The sequence below is a fragment of the Macadamia integrifolia genome, chromosome 8, assembly GCF_013358625.1.
Source record: "Macadamia integrifolia cultivar HAES 741 chromosome 8, SCU_Mint_v3, whole genome shotgun sequence".
Classification (NCBI taxonomy): domain Eukaryota; kingdom Viridiplantae; phylum Streptophyta; class Magnoliopsida; order Proteales; family Proteaceae; genus Macadamia; species Macadamia integrifolia.
The window spans coordinates 16897198-16918975 of NC_056564.1; the positions used below are offsets into that span (position 1 = coordinate 16897198).

A 21778-nucleotide genomic window follows, 5' to 3' on the forward strand; every position below is an offset into this window, starting at 1 on the left:
ATCCCGTGGAGAGACTGTGAGTGGGAGTAAATGTCGAACAGCCAGGATCCATACCGAGACCCTCCTAATCGTTAGATCCTTACTGTACCTCACTATCAGCCACAGAAGAATTGAGTCCGTAAAATCTAATGCTTTAACCCTAGTTTCCAATTAAAAAAAAAAAAAAAAAAAAAAAAAAAAAAAAAAACCCTAGTTTCCATTAGATGTAGTGGGCCATCGCACCATCAAACGCTGTTCAAATTCTTTCAAAATCCGAAAGAGTTTATCTTTCGAAAATTATCTACACGTCCACGGAAAATCAAAAAATGAAAAGCGAAACCAAACAACCGATCACAACGTAGAGCTCCAGGGAATCCAATTCAATTTCGTATCGGCTGGACTTGGTTAGATACAGGTTCAGGCTCCACTGATTCCCAGATTCCCCTATGCTACTGGGCCCAAGATCATGGCCCTTTGGTCCAATACCCACAGAGCAGGGATTGGTTGAAGCAGAAGTAACAGAAAATTTTAGGAGGCCCAAAACAGAAACAAAAATTTGAAAGAAAAAATATTTCACCTCACCATGATAACAAATACAACTTTGAACACAAAGCTCAAAAATCCATTTCCATTTAAAAGGTGAATGAAAAAATTAGGACATAGTATGAACATTTTTGCTAACTTCGAAATCAAATCTTGATCCAAACAAATTTTCAAGCATTATGAACAAATTAACAAATTTTCCAGATTCTGTTCTTCAGTTATGAGACTTCAACAGCCCAAATTTTCACTCTTTCAGGTGTGAACATAACAATCCCCAGTGGAGGTAAACCTGTACCTCATGACACCTTCAAGCACCTTTTCAAGCAAAAGTTCCCATTACAGCTTATCTGCCCATCACAAAACACACATTTTAAAAGTTCCCTAAACAACATGCAGAGCACACGTCAAGGGTAATAGGCCCACAAGTCAGTCTCAACGTTCAGGGGCAAGACGCCAGCACTACATACCACCACTGACTAGGCCACCCACCTAAGAGAGAACCTAAGCAAATGACCAGCAAGATCAGTTCATATCTGAAAGGAAGATTTCATGAAAATGACAGTCGATGGTGTCTTTCGCCATCCAAATGAAACAGTAGAAACAATGACAGTATATGGTGTCTTTTGCCATCCAAATGAGAAACAGTAGAAACAAGCGGTTGCATTCATCCAAAACTTCCTGCTTTTTGGCCCAGCAGAATCACTCCTAATAGAACAGGGTCCAGGTCCAATGCATGCCCCACATTAATGCATGAAGACACGTTATTTTTATGTGATAATATAGCTCCTCAGCTGCTGAAATCTAGAACCTGAAGTGATCAACATTCTGTAACCAAGAAAGATGTATGAGAGCTCAATCAATCCTTCTTCAAGCTTCCTCTGACAAACCAGAATCATCAACTCCAGAGCATATTTTCTTGTTAGGCACATATGGTCACACCTGTTGCTCCATGTAAAGGAATGCAAAGCCAGCTAAAGAAAAGTTTCATCTCAAATATAGATCACATCCCAAATGCTCTGTTATATAAGTCACCTGAACTAGGCATCCTAAACTTCAACTCCTCATAACCAGGAAAATACTTGTTGAGTCCTAGTCTCTCACTTCTCAGAATCTCTGCCATACCCAGGTCACTACTGGTCTGTACCTCATTCCAGCCATCCCAATGACCATTTGGAAAACGCACATTTCTGGACTGTTGGAGTGACAGCTGTGCATAAGGGGTCAGGTTACTAGCTTGTGATTGTTCCAAAAGCCTTGAAGGAATACTATAAGCGTCACTCCAGGAGAACCTGTCGCCAAATTGGTCAGCAAATCTTGCATTCTGGTGAGAAGAGATGGATTGCTGCATCTGGTGAGTAGAGATGGATTGCTGCATCAACAACTGAAGCCTTGCATCATTTTCAGGAGTAACCTGTGAAGGAAAGCCTGGTCTCAGATCTAAGCCTGAACTATTTATCCCATTCGGCAGCCTGCCCTTGCCAACAGCCAATATTGCAGGATCAATAAATTCAACATCTCCAATGCTGCCAATATTTCCAGTTGGTGGGGCCTGATACTGATTTCTCAGAGAGGAGCTTTCAAGTAAATGATTCCCTGCCATTAGGGTTGGAAAAACAAAGTTAAATGGAAAAGCTAGATGTCTAAAAGAGTGATAATATACATATAAAGCACAAGAAAATAAATACCGTAAGTAGCTTCGAAAGACGGGTCCATTCTCTCTTGAGAAGAGAAACCAGGAGGAGGAGCCCTGCTTGGAACTGCGAACCCTGGTGGTACCGAAATTTGAGCTCTAGAAGCAGCTGTTCAACACACCAGACGAGGCAAAGAAGTTAGTTCAGGGTTGTCCACTTCTTTTTTTTTTTTCCTATTAGATAGTGGGGTAGGTGGAGTGTAAGCCTATAGGTTGATATATGATGAAAATGCAATTACCGAACATGAAAAAAACTGGCTTAATGGTGTCTGACTCCACGAGTCAGTAAAGGAGATAATTTCCCTCCTAACAATAACATCGACACCATAATAAAGATGTGCAAGAACCTCTTAGTACTTAGTTCCATACTGTCATCAAACTAACAGAAACTGGAGGAAATTGTATGACATACGGTGAGTTTTTCTCTAGTTCCGACAATACAAAGATTAGCACATTTCTACTTCAATGGTTCATAGGTATCAGACTAGCATTCTGAAATAACTTACAGCCGGCACTCACAATTAATTTTATAAAAAATGACCGACAAGAAAACTGATTCCATGGTTCAAACCTAACATTATCTTACTACAATTACAACCTAAAAGAATACAGGACACCCTTTTATCATCCTCGGCCTCTTCAATGATACATCATATGTTACTTAATTTAAAATTACTCCAAGCATAGTTGACAAGGTATCTAGGCAGTTCTCTTGGGTTCTTAGTGACTTAGTATAAAGGTGCCTCAGAATGATACCGAACCAGGTTTGGCACTTATTTATGCCAAATATTGTTTAAGTAAGTTATTTCATTTACTGAAGTTATTATTCATAAATAAGCAAACACACCTAAATGAATCTAATAAAATATTTAAAATTACAAATTCTAAAAAGATAAAAAGTCTACTCCCCAGTTCAAGAATAAAAACTGAATTTTATGTTGTAGAGACAATTTTCAACTTACAAATATGCTAGTGTTTTTTTTCAAATCTAAAAATTTCGTAAAACTCATTGTAATAGAACATCACTAAAAACCAAAAGAGAGTCAATATAATCTTTTGCTTTGATGTCTAAAAATTTATTTCCACCCGGAGCGATTTTAAACAGCATTCACTTACACCGATTAAGGTTGACCAGAACATTAACTTCTTCAATATAAATAAGATTTAAGCAATCTCAGATTTATTGAAAAGTTGTTTTTGTGCTCTACATAATACAAAAAGTCTCATGTAAAAATATAATTATTTGACCAGTCAAACTTATTAGAGAACAAAAAAATCTCTCTTGATGTTGATTTTTGATGATATAAGAAATATGTAGAATACTAAATAATCAAAAGAGAGGGGGGTATAACACTAGGGCGCCTTGTCGCCTAAGCACTTAAGCACCCCTCCACTGCCTTGGGTTGCCTTATCGCCTTCACAACTATGATTCCAAGTGCGGTGACCTAACTGAAAAGAGTGTATGAGATACTCCTAGTATTAATAGAATTCATGACAAAGAAGGCAGATTATAATAACGGAGATAGCGTCAACCGCCCTCCCCCTCCCCAAAACAAAAATAAAAGCTCTTTTAGATTATAAATTACAAACTCTAGCTTCATATCTAAATGCAGTTGGTCTTGCATCTAATTGAAAAAAGCCACAATTTCCACATGGTTTCTACTTTTTATATTATATTAAACACTTGTCCAGAAGTATGAAACTCTCAACAAGAGGAATGATAATCCATTCATGAAAAATGCACAACAAGGTATTTGGGGATAACGGAAGCTAACGGAAATTTTAAAAAAAACTAAGAAGAGGAACCTAGTGCACAAGGCTCCAACTACTGTAGGGTCTGGGAGGGCAAATGTACACAGCCTTACCCTCTGTGCTTGGCAGAAGAGGCTGTTTCCAAGTCTTGAACCTGTGACGAACATGTTGCAATAGTGCAACTTAACCGTTGCGCCACAGGCTCGCCCACTAAAAAATTAGAAAATCTAATTAAGCTTAAAAAATCTTCATATAATGCTATGAAACAAAGTACACAAACATGTGTCCTAGCCAATCAAGACAAATGAGAGAGAGAGAGAGAACAACCTCCAAGGTGCGGAATGGAAGTAACCATAAGTACAAAGTCAATAAAGACAAAGCATAAGAACAAAATATTAAAACAAAGCCAGAGTCAGAATTAACAAGGAAACAATAAACATCATAGTTGAATCATACTCACCAGAAAGCTTATTTGAAGAGACAGGTGAATGGTTGCTGAAGTGATTATCAGATTCCTCAAAAATGCCAGACGAAAAACCATTGCGAAATTTGTCCAAGAAATGATCCCTGTTTTCAAATGAACCCTGGGGGGCAGTATATTTATTTGCCATGTACCCATTTGAATTGAAAGAAGGCTCCAAGTCAGCTACTTCATTTGCAAAATCATCGTTTCTTGCAAACGAGAACCTTGATTGATTGCTGTTTTGTGCTTTCCATGAACTCGATATTTTAAGGGAACCATGTTGCTTATCAGTTTCATTCAACAATTTAGACAAATTATGTGGTGAGGTCAATGAATCATCCCAAGTATCTAAGTCCAATGACAAGATATTTGAGATAATGCTGCTCTCTCCCATATCTAAAGCTGCATTCTTTCCAACACTGACTACATCATCTTTGTTTCTCCCCAAAAAGTTCCCTTTCTCTACACTTGAGGACACATTGGAATGCTCAGGCATCGCATTTTCAATGCGGCTGCCAACTATGTTTACATTACATCCATTTGATAATACTGAACCACCAGACTTGAATGGAATAGAGGATTCATCAACTCTTGTATTTACAATTCTTGTATCTGCATTACCAAGATTGCTATTACTAGATGTTTCACTCTGATGCCAAGAAGATCCGCTATACTGATTTGTGATCTTGGATGGATTATGTGAAGAAGGCATATATGATGGACAACTGACAGCTTCTACAACATTTTGTCTTTCACTACCCAAAGCTATAAGATCCTCCTCAACTTTACTGCCTACATCTGGCAAAACTTGTGCCTGTGAATCCAATCTCCAATTTGGTTGTTCACCTGAACCAGACCAACTATCGAACAGTGTGTCAGCTATCCTCGAGGGCTGCATTGTTAAAGGTTCTCTAAATTGATCAGACTGAGGTTCTAAACCTTGATTTCCAGATGACCTGAATTCAGTATGGTATGGAACTGAACTGTTAGATCTTGTGGAGTCAGAAAACTCATTACCAGGTTGGCTTTCAATGTTCATAGACAACAACCCCGAGCATAAATTCTGGATGCTTGCACTTGTAGCACAATTCCCATCTTTGGCTGGAGTAGAATTGCAAGACTGTCTATCAATGTCTACAGAATTTTGCACATTTGGTGGCACAGCATTCCCCCTCTCTTTATCCTTGGATACCAACGGAGACAAGCGGTCGCTGTAAGTATATGGAGCTGTCTCTTGGACATCTACAAGTTTATCCAATACAGGTCTATGACCATCTCTGAGAACAGATTGTTTAGAAAAGTCCAGTGCTTCTGATCTACCAATAGGATGTGTTGAATGACTATCTTCCGTAACCATGGATTTTTTTCCTAAATCGTTGTGCAATGTAGAAATCTGAATTGTGTTCGTAACCAGTTCAGGTTTTTGTCTTGCAGGCCCATTGGAAGACACCAAACTTGGAGCTGGAGGTCGACAATTTGAACCCCGCATACCCCTTGCAAGTATATTAAATGCCTTGAGTAGTAATTCACAGAACAAATGGAAGAAGCTAAACAAAAATAAATAGCATACCATGACGCAGCTGCAGGAAGAGCTATAGATCTTCCAGAACTATCATTAGGGGGGGAACCTTTGACCTGGCTCACGGGATTCTGGACAGCAAAACACAAACAAGCTACATCAAGACTTGCAGATTGATTTCATTCATTTAGTGAAAAGCCCCACCAGGGACCCCATTTGCAGGATTGGATTTCACTGAGTTTCACGGAGTCTCAGTTGACAACATCATGACAATAAGCACCCTAACCAGTTTTCCTATAAAATATCTAAACTAGAAAACATATCATTATATAAATTCAGCAAACGGCTTATTGGGAAACATATCTCAAAATAAAGAAAAAGCTATTAATAGATGTCTTACACTGGGGGGACTTTTGATGATAGGTTTGCTCGAAGAAGTCGCACTGCTATTACAGTAGTCATCAGCTGGAGGAGGTAACACATTCCCTGAACGCCTTTGCAAATTATATGTAGCACCAGTAATTTGTTGAACTCTACTCCTTTAAAACCACTATGCGAGTCAATTAATCGTACATGAAGCTACAACTTGAGCATATGAAACTTGCAAGCAGCATGTACAGATTGAGAGAAAATGCATCAAGAACATAATTTGAGACTTGAATGGGTGGATCATAACCATTGCAGGGAGAAAAATCAATCCTCATCAGCCATATTTTGGAAGTACGGCAAAGGAGCATAGAAGTACATGCAGAACAATAAAACGAAAGAAGAAATGTTTCAGATAAACAGATAGAAGAAAAGCATGTCTGATAATGTTCCCAATGGGAGGGACGACAACAACATAAACAAGACTCCCCCCACCCCCTTCCCCTCCCACCAAAGCAAAGGGAAGGGAAAAACCAGTAACAGCTTTTAAGCTACTCTCTTAATTCGCAGACGAACTCCAATTTGAACTCTTTCAAGTGTAAATGTTAGTAGCTCTTCACCCAGATTTGTCTAGGGAAGTGAAGTTTGGTACAACATAGGTGAGTTATTGTTTCTTACTTCGGCTCAATTCTCGGTATACGTGATCAAGAGCCATAGGTTTCAAATATTCTAGCGTTTCCTTTCCTTTGCATGTGTCTTAAACAATATATATAATCCCCTTCCCTGGTAGCCTAGCATGCATTCCATCAGTAGAAAATTTTACTAAATAGTTCGAACCGTCATTATCAATTAGAAACCCCCAATCATTATCTTTTTCCACACACCCCCAATAAGAATCATGACAAAAAATATATTTATCTAGGGTGGATTCACCAATCTAAATGCTTATGCAGATGCAATGCAGTAAAACATTGTACTTAAATGTAACAAAAAAATGTAAGCAATCAATCACATGCAAGGCTGCAAAAGCATTGTCATGCATCATCGATATACCAATGACGAAAGGAGGGAAACAAAGCAATTGAACGTAGTCAGAAGACTATACCTTGTATAGGCTGAAATTATTTCATCCTTTGTAAAACTATCTTCTTGTGTACCAATGTCATGCAAATATAAACAATCTGGATTGGTGCAAGGCTGCACAAATAAATCAGTGTTCTCAGTGAATATAAAGCAAGCTCCGTAGCAGGCTTCTTCATGAGGGAAGTATTGGTAGAACAAACATATGAATAAACAAATAATTCATACCACATTTCTCAACCATGCATGACAGTATTTTGTGGTTCCAAAGCATGCTCTGCAGGAACAAACTCCAACATTTATTGAAATATGATACCTCATGGTTCAATGCTCTGACCATCAAAATAAAAAATGTGTGCTTACCTCAATGGTCTACCTTCCAAGATAAAACCATGTACCGATTGAATACATCTAACTGCTTCCTCCTCTTTTGAGTAAGTAATATATCTAAGTCAAATGTAATAAAATGGAATTGAGACAATTCCAAACATAAGACACAAACATACAGATACACCCTAGCCTAAAGCAATAAGCACAACTCATATCCAATCCTATGACAAATGGAAAGCAGAAACTAGGTAATCAAAAGTTTTAACTAATTAAATTCTGTTTGAATAATGAGGATAACAGTGGTTGAACACCAAAAAAAAAAAATCAGTTGAACTTACGCCAATAATGGGTCATTATAAAGCATAATTAATAGTTCTTTCAATAATTCCTTGTCATAAATCGTCAGATCTGTCACGAGAGTCGGACCTGTCACTCCCTTTACTGGTTCAATTGCAATCAAATCCTTCCCCCCCCCCTCTCATTACAGAGGGTCACGATCTGGTTAGAGATGAGTCACCGCTTCAGCGTGTCCTTGGGTGACCAATCAACGCTATTCATCATGTGATGATCAAAGAAGCGGCGTCATATAGGTCAAAGGTACAACCGCTACCACCGGTAAACAATAAGCAATCAAGGACAGACTATTGTGGATGATTTGACAGGAAATTTGCGACAATTACATTACACTTCTTATAAGTTGACTTAATATAGCTAACAGAGAAAAAAGTTAAAGCAATGATAATTAGGCCACTAATAATGAGCTAAAACTTAATGCAAAGACAAGAAGTGAGCTTACACACTACAAGTGTTGTTCGCAGAATGCTGAATAACACCCCCTGCTGTCCGAGAAATAGACACCTTTAAAACCTTGCCATATTGCCCAAAATACTCCTTGCGTTGAAGAAGCTGCTCAGGAACATGAAAACCATCTCACATGGTATAAAAATAATACAAAAGATAATAATGCACATGCACAAGGTTCTGCCTATTAACTTAGTCAAATACAAAACATAGACAAGAGGATCAAACAAGAAGAAGTTACCCACATCTTCATCTGCTAAATTAGATGGTATCCCAATTATGTACACCAGGTTCCGCTGAATTACTCTCACACTGCTAAGGTGCTTCCTTCCTTCAGAAGTTTTTGGTTTTGATTTCTGAGACTTCAATTTCCTGTCTGAATTGATTTCAGCGACCAACCTGTCAGAAAATAATGTACGGTGAGAATTCCAGCTCCTTCTCCACCCCATCCCACTAAAAAGGAGGGAAATCCACAAAATTTATTAGAAAGCAGATCAACCTTTCACAGTTGGCCGCCATTCCTACAATTTTTTCTTTGTCATAAGGTGTGCGGCATGCCGGGCACCGCCCTTCTGACTCGTCCTTCTCAGCCATGTCCATTATGTGATGCCAACACCATACACATATCTGCCCCCCTCCCCCAAAAAAAAAATGGTTCATAGAAAGCATGGGTAAGTGATGAAAACAACAGCAGAAGGCAAATAAAATGAATCAAAGATTAAAACAAACATAAAAAAGTTAACTCCCTGTCATTACAAGGTCATTTCGGCAATAAAACTTAGAAATTGAAAGCAGTAATAATCTTGCAAATTGTAAAACACTTCAATAAAAGGAACAAGAAAAATCGTTGCAAACCTCGTAACCACATTTGCAAGGCTTCAACTGCTGATCTGTCAAGTCCATCTCTTCAGTGCAGAGAGGACATGTCTTCTCTCCATCGTCACTCATGGTTCTCCTAGGGGGGGGGGGAATGTTGGGGTGAATAAAAACCAGCCAGAAAAAAAAAAATGACATGACTTGCTGAGAAGGAAATATGTACAAATATATGACTGTCTCTCTATCAAAAGTATCGCAAAACGTAAAACATATGAACCACAATCATAGAAAAACCTCAGCATGCAAAGCCTTGGGCACAACAACACTAATCTGAGGTGCAGTTGACATACTACAGATTTTCTATGCGCACAATCCTCGGATCTAATACTCTACATTTAACTCAATTTCCCAACACAATCCACAACGAGACAAACCCAGACTCTTTCTCAGCAAATCAAAAATCAAACCCTAGGACTCCAAATTCAATCGGGAAAAAAAAATTACATGGTTACAACAAAACCAAAATAAAATAGAATCAGCACCAATCTAATCAAAAGAAAAACCCCTAGGAGGAACCTCTGGAGAAAACCATATAAATATGAGAGATCGGAAATGACGAAAAAAAAAAAAAATCTAGAGCAAATCGCCTCGAATCAAGATCCATTGACTGAAAACATCATATTAATACCTAATCGAAGAACGCGGACACAAACATGCAAAGCAACAAGCAACAATATGAACAAGTTAATCAGTCTATAAAATCGACAAACAAAAAAAAAATGTTTTTTAGGGAAAGGGGAAAGAATTTCTCTTACATACCAATGACGATCTCGACGATATATCTAAGGATCCAAAGATAGAAAAACAGAAATAGGGTTAGGGTTTTGGAATTCAAGAACGAAGACCTACGGTGGCGGATCGAGGCGCAGAGAAATCTGTAAAGTGAGGAAACCGGAAACGCGATAGAGGAAACCGAAAGCCCTTCGCTGAATCGAAAACCACAGGTCCGAGATGCCCTTCTGGATGCCTTTGTGTTACTGCTGTATTTTGCGATCCTGCCATTTAAATAAACTCGTCTTCCCTCAATATCCTCTGGCTTTCTCAAAATTACGAAAGGGTCCTCTCTGTTTTCGTCGAAACGTTGCAGATTTTGGACTCAGTATGCGAAATCACTGAATTACCCCTCCACTATTCGTACAGTCATACTTTACTTCATAACCGGACCATTGCTTCCTTGTGTTTACCGTGCATCCATGGAGAGAGTAATGTGACTGTCAGGTGGTCGGGTCGGGTTGGATTGGATAGGTCGGACTATATATGTAACCCAACAATTAAGGATGTCAATCAGTTAAATTCTAGTTTTTTTGTTCGGTTCTATTTGGTTCAAGCCAAAATCGAATACTTTATTTTTACCATTTTCAAATAAATCAAATCGATTTGGTTTTGGTTTCATTTGATTTTTTTATATAGTCATAGTTATTTGGTTCGAACCGTTTTGATAAAATCACTCGTTGAAAAATAAAATTGTGAAGGAAATTACAATACCACATGAAGATACAGTAATTGTTTGGTTTAAATCAATTTAAGTGGAATAACATGTTGAAACTAATAAAGTTGTGAAGGATTCTATAATAACCTTATGAAGATACAGTTCCACATTGTCGAAAGTGATACATTTCAACCATCTTTAGCCAACAAAAAACACTGAGGCACACAAATCTAATGAAATTTCACATTTCAATACAACTTTATTTTTGTTTGCTTTGGTCCATATTCAAACAACTAGTTTTAGACCCGGTTCTAAATTAACACCCTTACCAATACATAGGGGTGTCAATCAATTGGGTCAGGCCGGTCTTGGTCTGGTTTAACCAGGCTTGACCATTTGGAAGCCTTGCACCGTGAAAGTTCGTTCAAGTAAACGGGTCTAGTTTCAAGGGGCATGGTAAAGTTTATAATTAGCCAGATCGGTGTCAGGCTTTAATCGGACTTCCTTAAACGGGCCTTAACCTGACTACATACCTATTTAAGTCTAACAACGACAACAACAACACATCTTAGCTTTATCCCAATTAAATGGGGTTGGCTACATGGATCCGCGTGATTACAAAAAAAAAAAAGGTTTCAGACATCCCACTCACGAACAGTCGGCAACCCGGATCTTAGCCCTCCAAGCAGTTCTGTTAGATACCATACTCGGGTGAAGACTTAACTTTTGCATGTCTCTTCTTACTACCTCCTCAATGGCCATTTTTGGCTTGCCCCTAGTCTTTTTCACTCCATCCATCTGCATCTGGTCACTCCTCCATATTTGTGCATCTAAAGGTCTCATTTGGACATGTCCATACCATCGTAACCGACATTCTCTAAGCTTATCCTGAATTGGATCAATTTTCAAATCGGTTCTAACTTTGTCATTTCTTACTCTATCTCTCAGGGTTTTGCCACGCATCCATCTCAACGTCTTCATCTCAGCCACACTCAGTTTATCTATGTTATACTTCTTGATTACTCAACATTCTGCACCATATATCATAGTCAGTCTTATGACTGTCCTGTAGAATTTTTCCTTAAGCTTTAGAGGGATACGTCGATCACATAACACTCCAGACGTCCGTCTTTATTTCATCCATCCTACTTTAATTATGTGGGTAACATCGTCATCAATCTCACATTCTTTGTCTAAGGTAGAGCCCAAGTATCTAAACGGTCTTTAAACGTACATGCCATAAAATTATTTTATTAAATGGGTTGAATGCCCATAAATATATGAGACAAATCTTTAATAAAAAAGATAAATGATATGAGATTATGATTGTTCTTACAAAGAAAAATAAGAGATTATGACATTTACAACTAACAAAATAAAGCTTAATTAAATCAAGAGGAAATTACACTCCCCTCACCTGTATGTTTCAAGTATTACATGTAGACCTCCTGTGAAGTTTGAAATTACAACTACACCCTATGTTGTTAACTCTGTTAGAATCAAGTGTTAAATGTCATTTTTACCCCCATCCTCTTTGTCTAAAACTTGAGTCTTTCAAAGGTCCTGAGAGAAAAAGACCACTGCAATACTCTGTATTCGTCATCGGTCGTCTGAAAACATGAGGGCTTCTCCGGTGTGTTTGAGGCTCAATGCAAGTCTTGCGCCATTCGGGGTCGGAGCACTCCTTGGTCCCTCTTCAACCTAGACGACGAAAGGAAGGCTGACAACAACCACAACAAGAAGAAGGAAGCCTTGGCCTAGGGAGAAGTTGAGGTCGAGACCAGGAACGTTAATAATGTCAAGGATGCAAATGGTACCGATCCATGGTCTGTATTCATCAAGAGTCAGCTTCGATTGTGGTTTTCCTCTTATGGGCTCTTGTTCAATACAGTGGAGGGCTTAGATCATACTGGTTTAAGTTATTTCAGGAGGAAGAAAATCGGAATCCAATAATTACTCCAGGAATTTATTTTTTGGCAAATGGTGTGATTTTGATTGGGTGAATATTTTCAATCCTCCTCCCCTTATAGCTCTAGCATGAGGTATATAGATAAGAGTACCAATGGAAGTTCACTAGTTTTCCACATAGCTTCATAGTCGGCATTGATCATCAAACACACATGGGAGATGAGAAATGCAATGCCGATCATGTGTCACCAAAACAAATCTAATAAAACATAAGGGAAAAGTGGTTAAATACTTAGGTTGAGACTCGAAGGTACAAGAACCGACAACAAGAATGACCAACCAAGCAGATACACCATGTACAGAAGCACAAATGGAAGGTGAGACAAGGTGCAAAGTGCAATTGGTGGTACAATGGAAGAAAATTGGAGTGAAGCGATTGCAATCGCTGCATCGATTAGCTAGATTCCTGTCCCCAAGAGTCTGTTTTGTATATTTCTTTTGGGTCTCATAACATAATCTCTTCTACCTAAGTGATGGGATTGGTAAAACCATTGGAAGCGAGCAACAATAATTTCATATGGGTTGTGAGGCTTCCAGTAGAATTTGACATAAAATCAGAGTTCACAACAGATGAATGGTTACTAGAGGGATTTGAGGATCAAATTATAAAGCAAAACAGAGGATTATTGGTGCGTAAATGGGCACCATAGGTGAAAAGAAACAGTCTCAATGCCTTTGCAACAACCTGGTGCAACAACTTAGAAGGGGAATGCTTTACCCAATTCTATCTCAAGGAACATCAGCGGCTCCACTCCATTGGCCACAAGGTTTGAAAAGGGTTGGAGAACCCGTTTTCGAGTCTAGGGAAGAGGAAGAGGAAGAGGAAGAGGAAGAAGAAGAAGAGAATGACGAGGAGATTAGGGTTTTCGAGGAGCCCGTGGTTTCGAGAAAAAGACCGCTGCAAAACAATTGCTTGAGGGAGTATTAGAGAGCAACACCAATTTGCAAAACCCTGAAATCCCTAAATCTCAAGTTTAGAAACCCTAAATCTCAATCGGTTAATGGTTTCCTCATGGAAGAAGATAACAATATGCGTTGAGGGCAAATAGGTCATCTCCATTGGATTAAGGGTATTTTGATGTTTAAAGCAATTTTGAACAACATGATTCCTCACTTAACTATTTATCACTCACGATCAGGGTACGGTTGATAGAATATAGAATTTAGAAGGGAAGGGAGTGTAATTTCAAACTTCTCAGGGGAGGGTTGTGTAATACTTGAAACATACAGGGGAGAGGAGTGTAATTTATTCTTAAATTAGATCCTATTTAAAAACAGAGGGTAAGAAAGCTTGATTTGTTTCCTATTGTAGTGGCAAGATAGGAATTTTATTTAGTATTAAAGGGGGTTGCGCTACAACGAGTCGGTTCCAACCGAGCATATAAACATGTGGGTTCGATCGGGCGCCTGATGGGCTAGCTATTTGCACTGTGAACATCCATTTAATTGAGCCCGACACATTTATTAATTGGGCCGTTAACGTGTCGGGCTCGGTCAAGCCTACCAATCCGGGCTCTTAATTGACACCCCTACCAATATACATATTGAATGAAACGAATATAGAAATCACATTTATCTACAAAAAAATCAAGGTCCTTTTCACAAACGATTAATAGATTCCTTGTTTTTGTTGCCATTGAATGTAGGGGTGTCAAAATGATCCATTCATTATGATTTCGATCAAGTTGGACTATGCCAAATCAAAGTCAACTCAACAAGGGAAGGCTCGGTTTTAGTTTTGATCCATTTGATTTCAATTTATTATCACTCTGTCATGTGTGTTTGTAAACAATTATGATAAATACAATATGGAATTTTATGGTTTCTAGGTTTCTATCAATTTTAGCTCGATTTTTCAATTGATACAATGAGATCATTCTCAATCGGTTTTATAATGCCCAGACCGAAGTCATACCGATAGAAAATTAGGGTTTGACACCTCTGATCAAGGTGTGGAACGTCTCTTGATTCTCTTCTCTATCGGTGGAAGAAACATACTCTAAAATAGTAATTAAAAATAAAAAATAAAAGAAAATAAGATTTCACTTTCACATGTTTATAATAGCAATAATAATAATAATAATAATAATAATAATATTTCATTTTCATATTGTTTAAAGTCATTAAAAAATAAATAAATAACAATAATAATAATAATAATAAGAGAAAATTGCATTGCCACCCCTTGAACTTTGGTCGTTATTCAACGCCACCCCCTGGACTTTTCGAAACGTCAAAGCCACCCCCTAAAAATTCAAAAAATTTCAAATCGGTCCCTGCCGTTAGCCGACCGTGAGAAATGAAGAAAAACCGGTTAGTTTTTTTCTAATATACCCAAAATACCCCCACCTATTGTGAGAGGACAATATTGCCCTCTCCTTTATTTCCATCTCCTAAACCCATACCCATCTCACATCTCTCATCTCTCATCTCTCATCTCACTCCTCTCACTCACTCGGCCGGACAAGAAGAAGAAGAAGACGAAGACCCACCTGCAACGCGATTCTCCCCTCCTCCGGCGTGCGATTCTGAATTCCATTCGAAAACCAATCATGGCTCCTGCATTGGAAGAATTACCCTCTCAAGCTCCACCTGAAGGAGAAAAGGAAGAAGAAGCCTCCGTCGTCATCGGCGGCGGCGGCGTCTGCGTCTGCGTCGGGGTTGTTGAGCAGTCCAGGGTGGAAGTGGGGCGTTTAACATCTAGGTCTGAAACCTCGGTGAGTTGCAGTACTTCTAAAGAAACAAACGAACTGAAGCGGGCGGTGACTGTGCCTGACCTTCCCGATCTCATCGTATCGACTCCGTCGTGTTTCAGTATGAATTATTTAAATATACTAAAGGGTGATTTACAAGGAAACCATGGCCGCTGGGAGAAGAAAATCAAGGGTTGAGATCTGCAGAAAGAAAAGATTATTGGCCTCTGTAAAACCACGTACTTCAGAGATGATGATCATAGCTGATTTCTTCTTCCAAATTTTTTGTATACGACATTAGTTGACCATCGAGATTATAACTTCTGTTTTTTAAAATTTTTTAGTTATCAGGAAATTTAAAAACTAAATATATAGAGAGAGCTTAGAAGAAGACTTTGAGATTCCAATCCAAGTGCAGAAAGATAGATGGCCTACGCACCCTCTTCCCTCTCCTATTTGGGGAGAATCGCACGCCGGAGGAGGGGAGAATCGCACGTCGGAGGAGGGGAGAATCGCGTTGCAGGTGGGTCTTCGTCTTCTTCTTCTTCTTGTCTGGCCGAGTGAGTGAGAGGAGTGAGATGAGAGATGAGAGATGAGAGATGTGAGATGGTTATGGGTTTAGGAGATGGAAATAAAGGAGGGGGCAATATTGTCCTCTCACAATAGGTGGGGGTATTTTGGGTATATTAGAAAAAAACTAACCGGTTTTCATTCATTTCTCACGGTCGGCTAACGGCAGGGACCGATTTGAAATTTTTTGAATTTTTAGGGGGTGGCTTTGACGTTTCGAAAAGTCCAGGGGGTGGCGTTGAATAACGACCGAAGTTCAGGGGGTGGCAATGCAATTTTCTCTAATAATAATAACTAACAACAAGAACTACTACTGACCCTATATAACATTTGTGCAAACAACCTGCTGTATTATAAAGTTGAAAGACGGTTGTGATGCAAGCTCAATATAAAATCAATATATAACTTAGGCTAAATTTTACATAATTTAAATTTATGTTTATATGTTATATAAAAGAAAAAAAAAAAAGGGTTTATATAGTAGATAATCATAAATAGAGACCCATCCATAGGTTGCAAAGATGATAATAGCGAATTGGGGATTGTGTGGATAGATGTACGATGCTAGACTTGATTCATCATGATTTAAGTGGAGACCCCAAAAACCTTGATTGACAAAAACAAAAAAAAAATCTTGTACTACCCCTAAATTTAAAATTTATGTCTTATAACACCCTAGTGTACCAATAATATCAACTGCATGAGGACGTGGTTAGCCTAGAACTGAAAAATACCATTTTTACCCTGTTATCTCATTCTATATAACAACCCATTTCCTTCCATTTGAGTACCCACAAAAATTAAGTGGGATCCACCCCTTCTTGTGCTTCCCCTCTTTTTCTTCTTCCTCGAACAGGACAACATCCATTCTACCAAAAAAAAAAAAGAACAGGACAACATCCAGCCCCTCCGACCTTTCCTCCCCCCCTTGTCCCTGCAACCCATCCATCTGCAATATTTCTGCAAAATAGCATATAGAGAAAAAACATACAGACCATTAGGAGCTCGTAGCTTCATAGCCCATTATGAATCTCAAGGCCTTGAAACAAGGAAGCTTTAATGAAAGAAATCGAAGATCTCCACAATGTCTTGGTTAGGATGGTGAACTCTGGTAGGGGAAGAAAGGATATATTCATGGCTGCAAATTTGCGAAAGCTCGATACAGCGAATACCCGTTTCACAATTTTGGACTTGAAGCTCGATTCGAAGCCTGGTTATGCAGAGTGTAGCGATTGGGGTTTTGCCTCATGCGATTGTGAGAGGGGCTGCCAGTGTCTTCCCTCGTGTTGTAGGGATAGTTGGGCAAAATTTATTCAAGGAAGCGATTAGTTGGATCGATTGCAGAGGAGGCCGATTCAATTTATGGCAGCCCAAGGAATGATTCAAAGCTTGACATATGTTCCTTCATCATCAGCTTAGCATCATCGCTCTGTTGAGTGGAGCAGTCTTTTCTCACTGAAGTTGAAGCTCATATAGGGTATGGTGTTGAATTCGGATCAAAATCCTCTGCTTTTTTCATCCCTGTTTTTTCTTGTTTTGCTACATGCAGAATACGATACGTGGACAAAAGAAAATCCAACGGTCAAGGTTGAGTGATGATTATTACATTCGGTGCGTTAGTCTTAAAGTTGTCCACGTGTCGTGTTCTGCATGTAGCAAAACAAGGAAAAATAGGGATGAGAAAAACAGAGGATTATTTTCCGTTGAATTCTGACTGTAGGTCATCCTTCGTCAAATTCTGGCCATGTATTCCGGCGATGAGGTCAGAATGACTACCCCTCCATCAAAGCCCTAAACCTGCAACTCACAATTGAATTTGGGGTTCTTACATAGAAGGGTAAAACAATAAGTTAAAAGCTAAACTTGCCATTTAGAAAATAACAATCACACAACGTCATTACTTAAAGTTTTTCCTCTAACATAATGGATTCAAGTGTAATCTCACCTGTAAAGGGGAGGATATACTGGATATTATTAGCAAACTGAGGTGTTTTAAGACACAAATTTTAAATTTGGGGTGATACAAGATTATTTAAAAAAAAAAATTCATAATTAGAGGCATTAGGTATGATTTATGACCTTTTATATTGGCATCATATGCATATGGAGGGGAAAAAAACCTTTCCTAACAAGCAAAAGTAAAAAAATTTCATATATAATCATTGTAAGATTTTTTTTCAGTCACATGTACAAGTAGAGTATAAACTTTAAGCGATTGGATAGCTAACTCCACTAATAGACCACATAATTTACGGCCTATCAAACCATGTGACCACACTATATGTATAAGCTTCTAGGCTTGTTTTTGTATGTCCCCTCAATTAAAACAATCAGATGTATGACTTCTCTTTTTTTTTTTTTTTTCAACAATTCATAAAACATCATGGTGATGACGCATGGAGAGGGTAAATTGGTCTTAAAATTATATTTTAGGTTATAATTGAGATTCCATAGTGCAATTGTTAAAAAATGGCATATGGGAAAGAGTTCCTATAACAAACATGTTAGGCCCCGTTTGGTATCGTTTCTGTTTCAGAAACTCCATTTCGTGTTAAAAACGAAAATTCCAATTTATGTGTCAAAACATATTTTTTAACGAATTAAGGTTGTTTGGTGAATTTGTTTCTTGAATAGTTTCAGAACATAAAAACGACAGTTCAGCCGTTTGGTAATGCTTGTTTCATAAATGATTTTTTTTTTAAGTCAATAATTACATAAATAAATGCCAAAATACTATTATAAATTAATAATCCTTTGGGACAATCAAGCATTACATACCAAATAAAAAAAAAAAAATGATTTCACGATGACAAATAAAGTATATAATTAAGACTGCCTTGTCCAAGTTAATTATGCATTACATAATTCCCCAAATTTTTACTTTTTGTCAAAGTCTAAAGACTTGAATGCATTGAGGATGTCTTTCATCTTATTTGTTTGATCCTCTAATCCTTTAAATGTCCCTTCCAGATATCCTTTCATGCACTCATTCGAAATAGACGGTAATGTGAATGTTGTTGATGTTGAGCTTTCTGAACCTAATGTATGTTGTATGATAGAAATATGTATTTCACTTTTCAATCATACAAACATACCACATCCACGCAACCTATATCAAATAATATATGTGATTAGGGTCATTGAAACCAAAATCATCCAAACAAGAAATAACAACATAACCTTCAAAATAGTATGAATATTTCCAAACAAAGGCCCTATTCACCCCCCCCCTCAGCTAATCCAACACATCTAAAAGCGAACTCCCAGATGATACTAATCCAAAAACAACTTCAAATCTCTATTTTAATATTTTAACAAATGTATTAATTATTAGGATCTACACAACCTTGCACCAAAAGGAAAATGAAATAAAAATTGTGAACACACCCGTATCTGTAAAAAATAAAAGCTAGGGAAAAAATTAAATCATGTTTGCCTTTCATCATTAAATGCTTATTGTATGCCTTAGTTCCAACAATTCTTGCTTCCCATACTCATTCCTCTTCAATTGGACGGAGTCCCATACTATTAGACACATAAAACTATCTTTCTAACTCCAATGACAACTATTTTAGTAGCAAGGGTTTCTTTGCTTCTCCAATTCTCATAAATTTGGCTTTGCATTATTCTTTTGGTTGGTGATATTGAGTCAAATTTACACTATTCAGAAGTAACTCAACCTTTACCATGAAACGAATGTGTCACTATAAGCCTAAGCACTAAATAGCTCATATTGACAGAAAATGCATCAAATAACAAATGCATGATTCATAATCTCTCTACCTCCCAAAAATAACACTAGATGCAGAGAATGAATTTCAAGCAGACAACAAGCAAGACATTTGGCTGACAGAATTGCCAATCCCAAAGACCATTGCATTCAACTCGGAGAGTGACGATTAAGTATTCACACCTAAAATCTTGTTCACATTTAATATGAATAGAAGTTGAGCAAGTGATTCAGTTTTATCCTCAACTCTTTCTGTTTACTTTTTCCCCGTAAATCGACTAATCAAATAAAACAAGGTACAACCAACTTGAAAGAAATGGGTTCAAAACCAACTTGTTCTCATCCGAATTAGGAAGTATGGATAAGAATTCACCCGGCACAATTAACGCCACAAATATACAGAAAACTAAACCTAGAAGCAGTTCAACCACCACTTGTATTATCACAAAAATTTGAGTTCCATTAATACCACAACAAATCAAAAAAAGGAGGGGGGGTATCATTTACATTCATAGGACGTCTCGATAATTCTTCCTCCAGGATCTAACAAACCTCTATCTGCAACAAAATCAACTCAATTTCAATCGGCAGAAGCAGGTACAGAGACATAAAGAATAATTAGAGCAAATACACAAATTTAATCGGTAATGTAATGCTTCGGGAACCAGCTCCACTTTTGTTTTGTTTTTTTTTTTGTTTCCTATCAAGTTTCCATATTTTTTCGGGAAAAACAAAAAAAAACCAAAAGTATGAATAGGGGAGAAGAAGAGAGGAGAAGAGAAGAAGAGAGAAGCGAACAGAGGAGAAGAAATGAGTACGCAAACAGAGGAGAAGAAGAAGAGAGAAAAGTTACCTGCAGATACTCCTCTAGCTCCAGCTATCGGGGAACAATAGTTCCAAATTAGGGATTTTGAAACGAAACGTCATAGTCGGAACTCGCTTTTGGAGTTCCGACTTTTGACTCATTTTCCTTTTTTTTTTTATAAAAATTGAAACATGGCCCCGGCATACCAAACAGATTTTTGCATTTTTCTGCTCCAATAAAATGAAAAAACGATGGAAACGTTTTTTAAGAACGATACCAAACAGCGCCTAGAGTTTTTTGTTTTTTGTTGTTTGTTTGTTTGTTCTTTATTTTATTTTTATTTTTTTGTGAAAATACATGTTAGAATATAACGCTTAATAAATAATGTTAAACAAGTTAGACTTTACAGATATCTTAAAAAGTGTAGAAATAAGAGTTCTAACAACAACTAATCCACCCATTCAAAAATTAAGGGTAAAGGTTGTACAAACCATGTGATGCCCCATTATTTGTCCCAATTGGCTGGGCATGGGTATGGAGCCTGCATGTCCACTCACTCCCTGAATTTGATACTTGAAGTTCACTTGTGTTGCTACATGTTTCCTCTTCTTCAAGTGCCTCTAAAAACTCTCATTTAATCCTCTGTGTTTTTTGTTTTTTTGGTAGCAGAAAGATCATTCATTAAAAACATCCAAAGGGGGAACCAGTTACATCAGAAACCTCCCTTAGCAAAACACTAATGAGCCATAGGTTATTACAAGGAAACTCAGTTACAAAAGACAAATAGAATACCTTGCGAGAAAGGGACTGAGCAACAAAGTTTATTTAACGGCGGTTGATACAAAAGTTGCACTAAAAAAAAAAAAAACACAAAATTAGAAGGAGAATAATATCATCCACAACCGACCAAATTTCAACATTGGATCTTTTAGAATTTACATAGGAGAGGACTTGTTGAGAATCACTTTCAAGATCATCGATGTCCACCCTGCAAACATAGCCCAAACATAGCAGAGCAAAGAGCAATAGCCTCAACAACCAAAGGGGAGGAGAAGGCGATAGAATGGGCAGAAGCAACTAGAACCTCCCCAGTATCACTCCTTGCCACGATACCAATAGCTGCCTTATTCTTTGAGCATAACATCATCAGAGTTAACTTTAACAAAATCGGATGGGGGACGAGA

General features: G+C 37.9%; 1 protein-coding gene across 3 annotated transcripts; it reads right to left on the reverse strand.

Annotated features, from left to right (window-relative positions):
- Positions 1-584: 584 nt before the first annotated feature.
- LOC122086410 lies at positions 585-10384 on the reverse strand. Of its 3 annotated transcripts, none has more exons than XM_042655192.1 (13): positions 10249-10384; positions 9379-9478; positions 9023-9150; positions 8769-8922; positions 8519-8628; positions 7756-7839; positions 7621-7669; positions 7418-7509; positions 6347-6485; positions 5998-6077; positions 4425-5920; positions 2208-2321; positions 585-2115 (listed from the first exon to the last, which is right to left on the reverse strand). In XM_042655192.1, exons 2-13 carry the CDS (start codon positions 9469-9471, stop codon positions 1523-1525), a joined length of 3132 nt encoding a protein of 1043 aa, XP_042511126.1. In that variant the 5' UTR covers positions 9472-9478; positions 10249-10384; the 3' UTR covers positions 585-1522. The 3 variants fall into 3 exon arrangements, with proteins under 3 accessions (XP_042511126.1, XP_042511127.1, XP_042511125.1); XM_042655193.1 differs by having other exon boundaries at positions 10159-10380; XM_042655191.1 differs by having other exon boundaries at positions 10155-10380.
- Between the last annotated feature and the right edge of the window lie 11394 nt (positions 10385-21778).

What these genes read in the sequence shown, in the direction of transcription:
- LOC122086410 (XM_042655191.1), bottom strand. An exon ending in ATGGCGGCCAACTGTGAAAG is followed by an intron (nt 8,923 to 9,022) that starts GTTGATCTGCTT and finishes ATTTTCTGACAG; the next exon opens with GTTGGTCGCTGAAATCAATT. An exon ending in ATAATTTCAGCCTATACAAG is followed by an intron (nt 6,486 to 7,417) that starts GTATAGTCTTCT and finishes GTGGTTTTAAAG; the next exon opens with GAGTAGAGTTCAACAAATTA.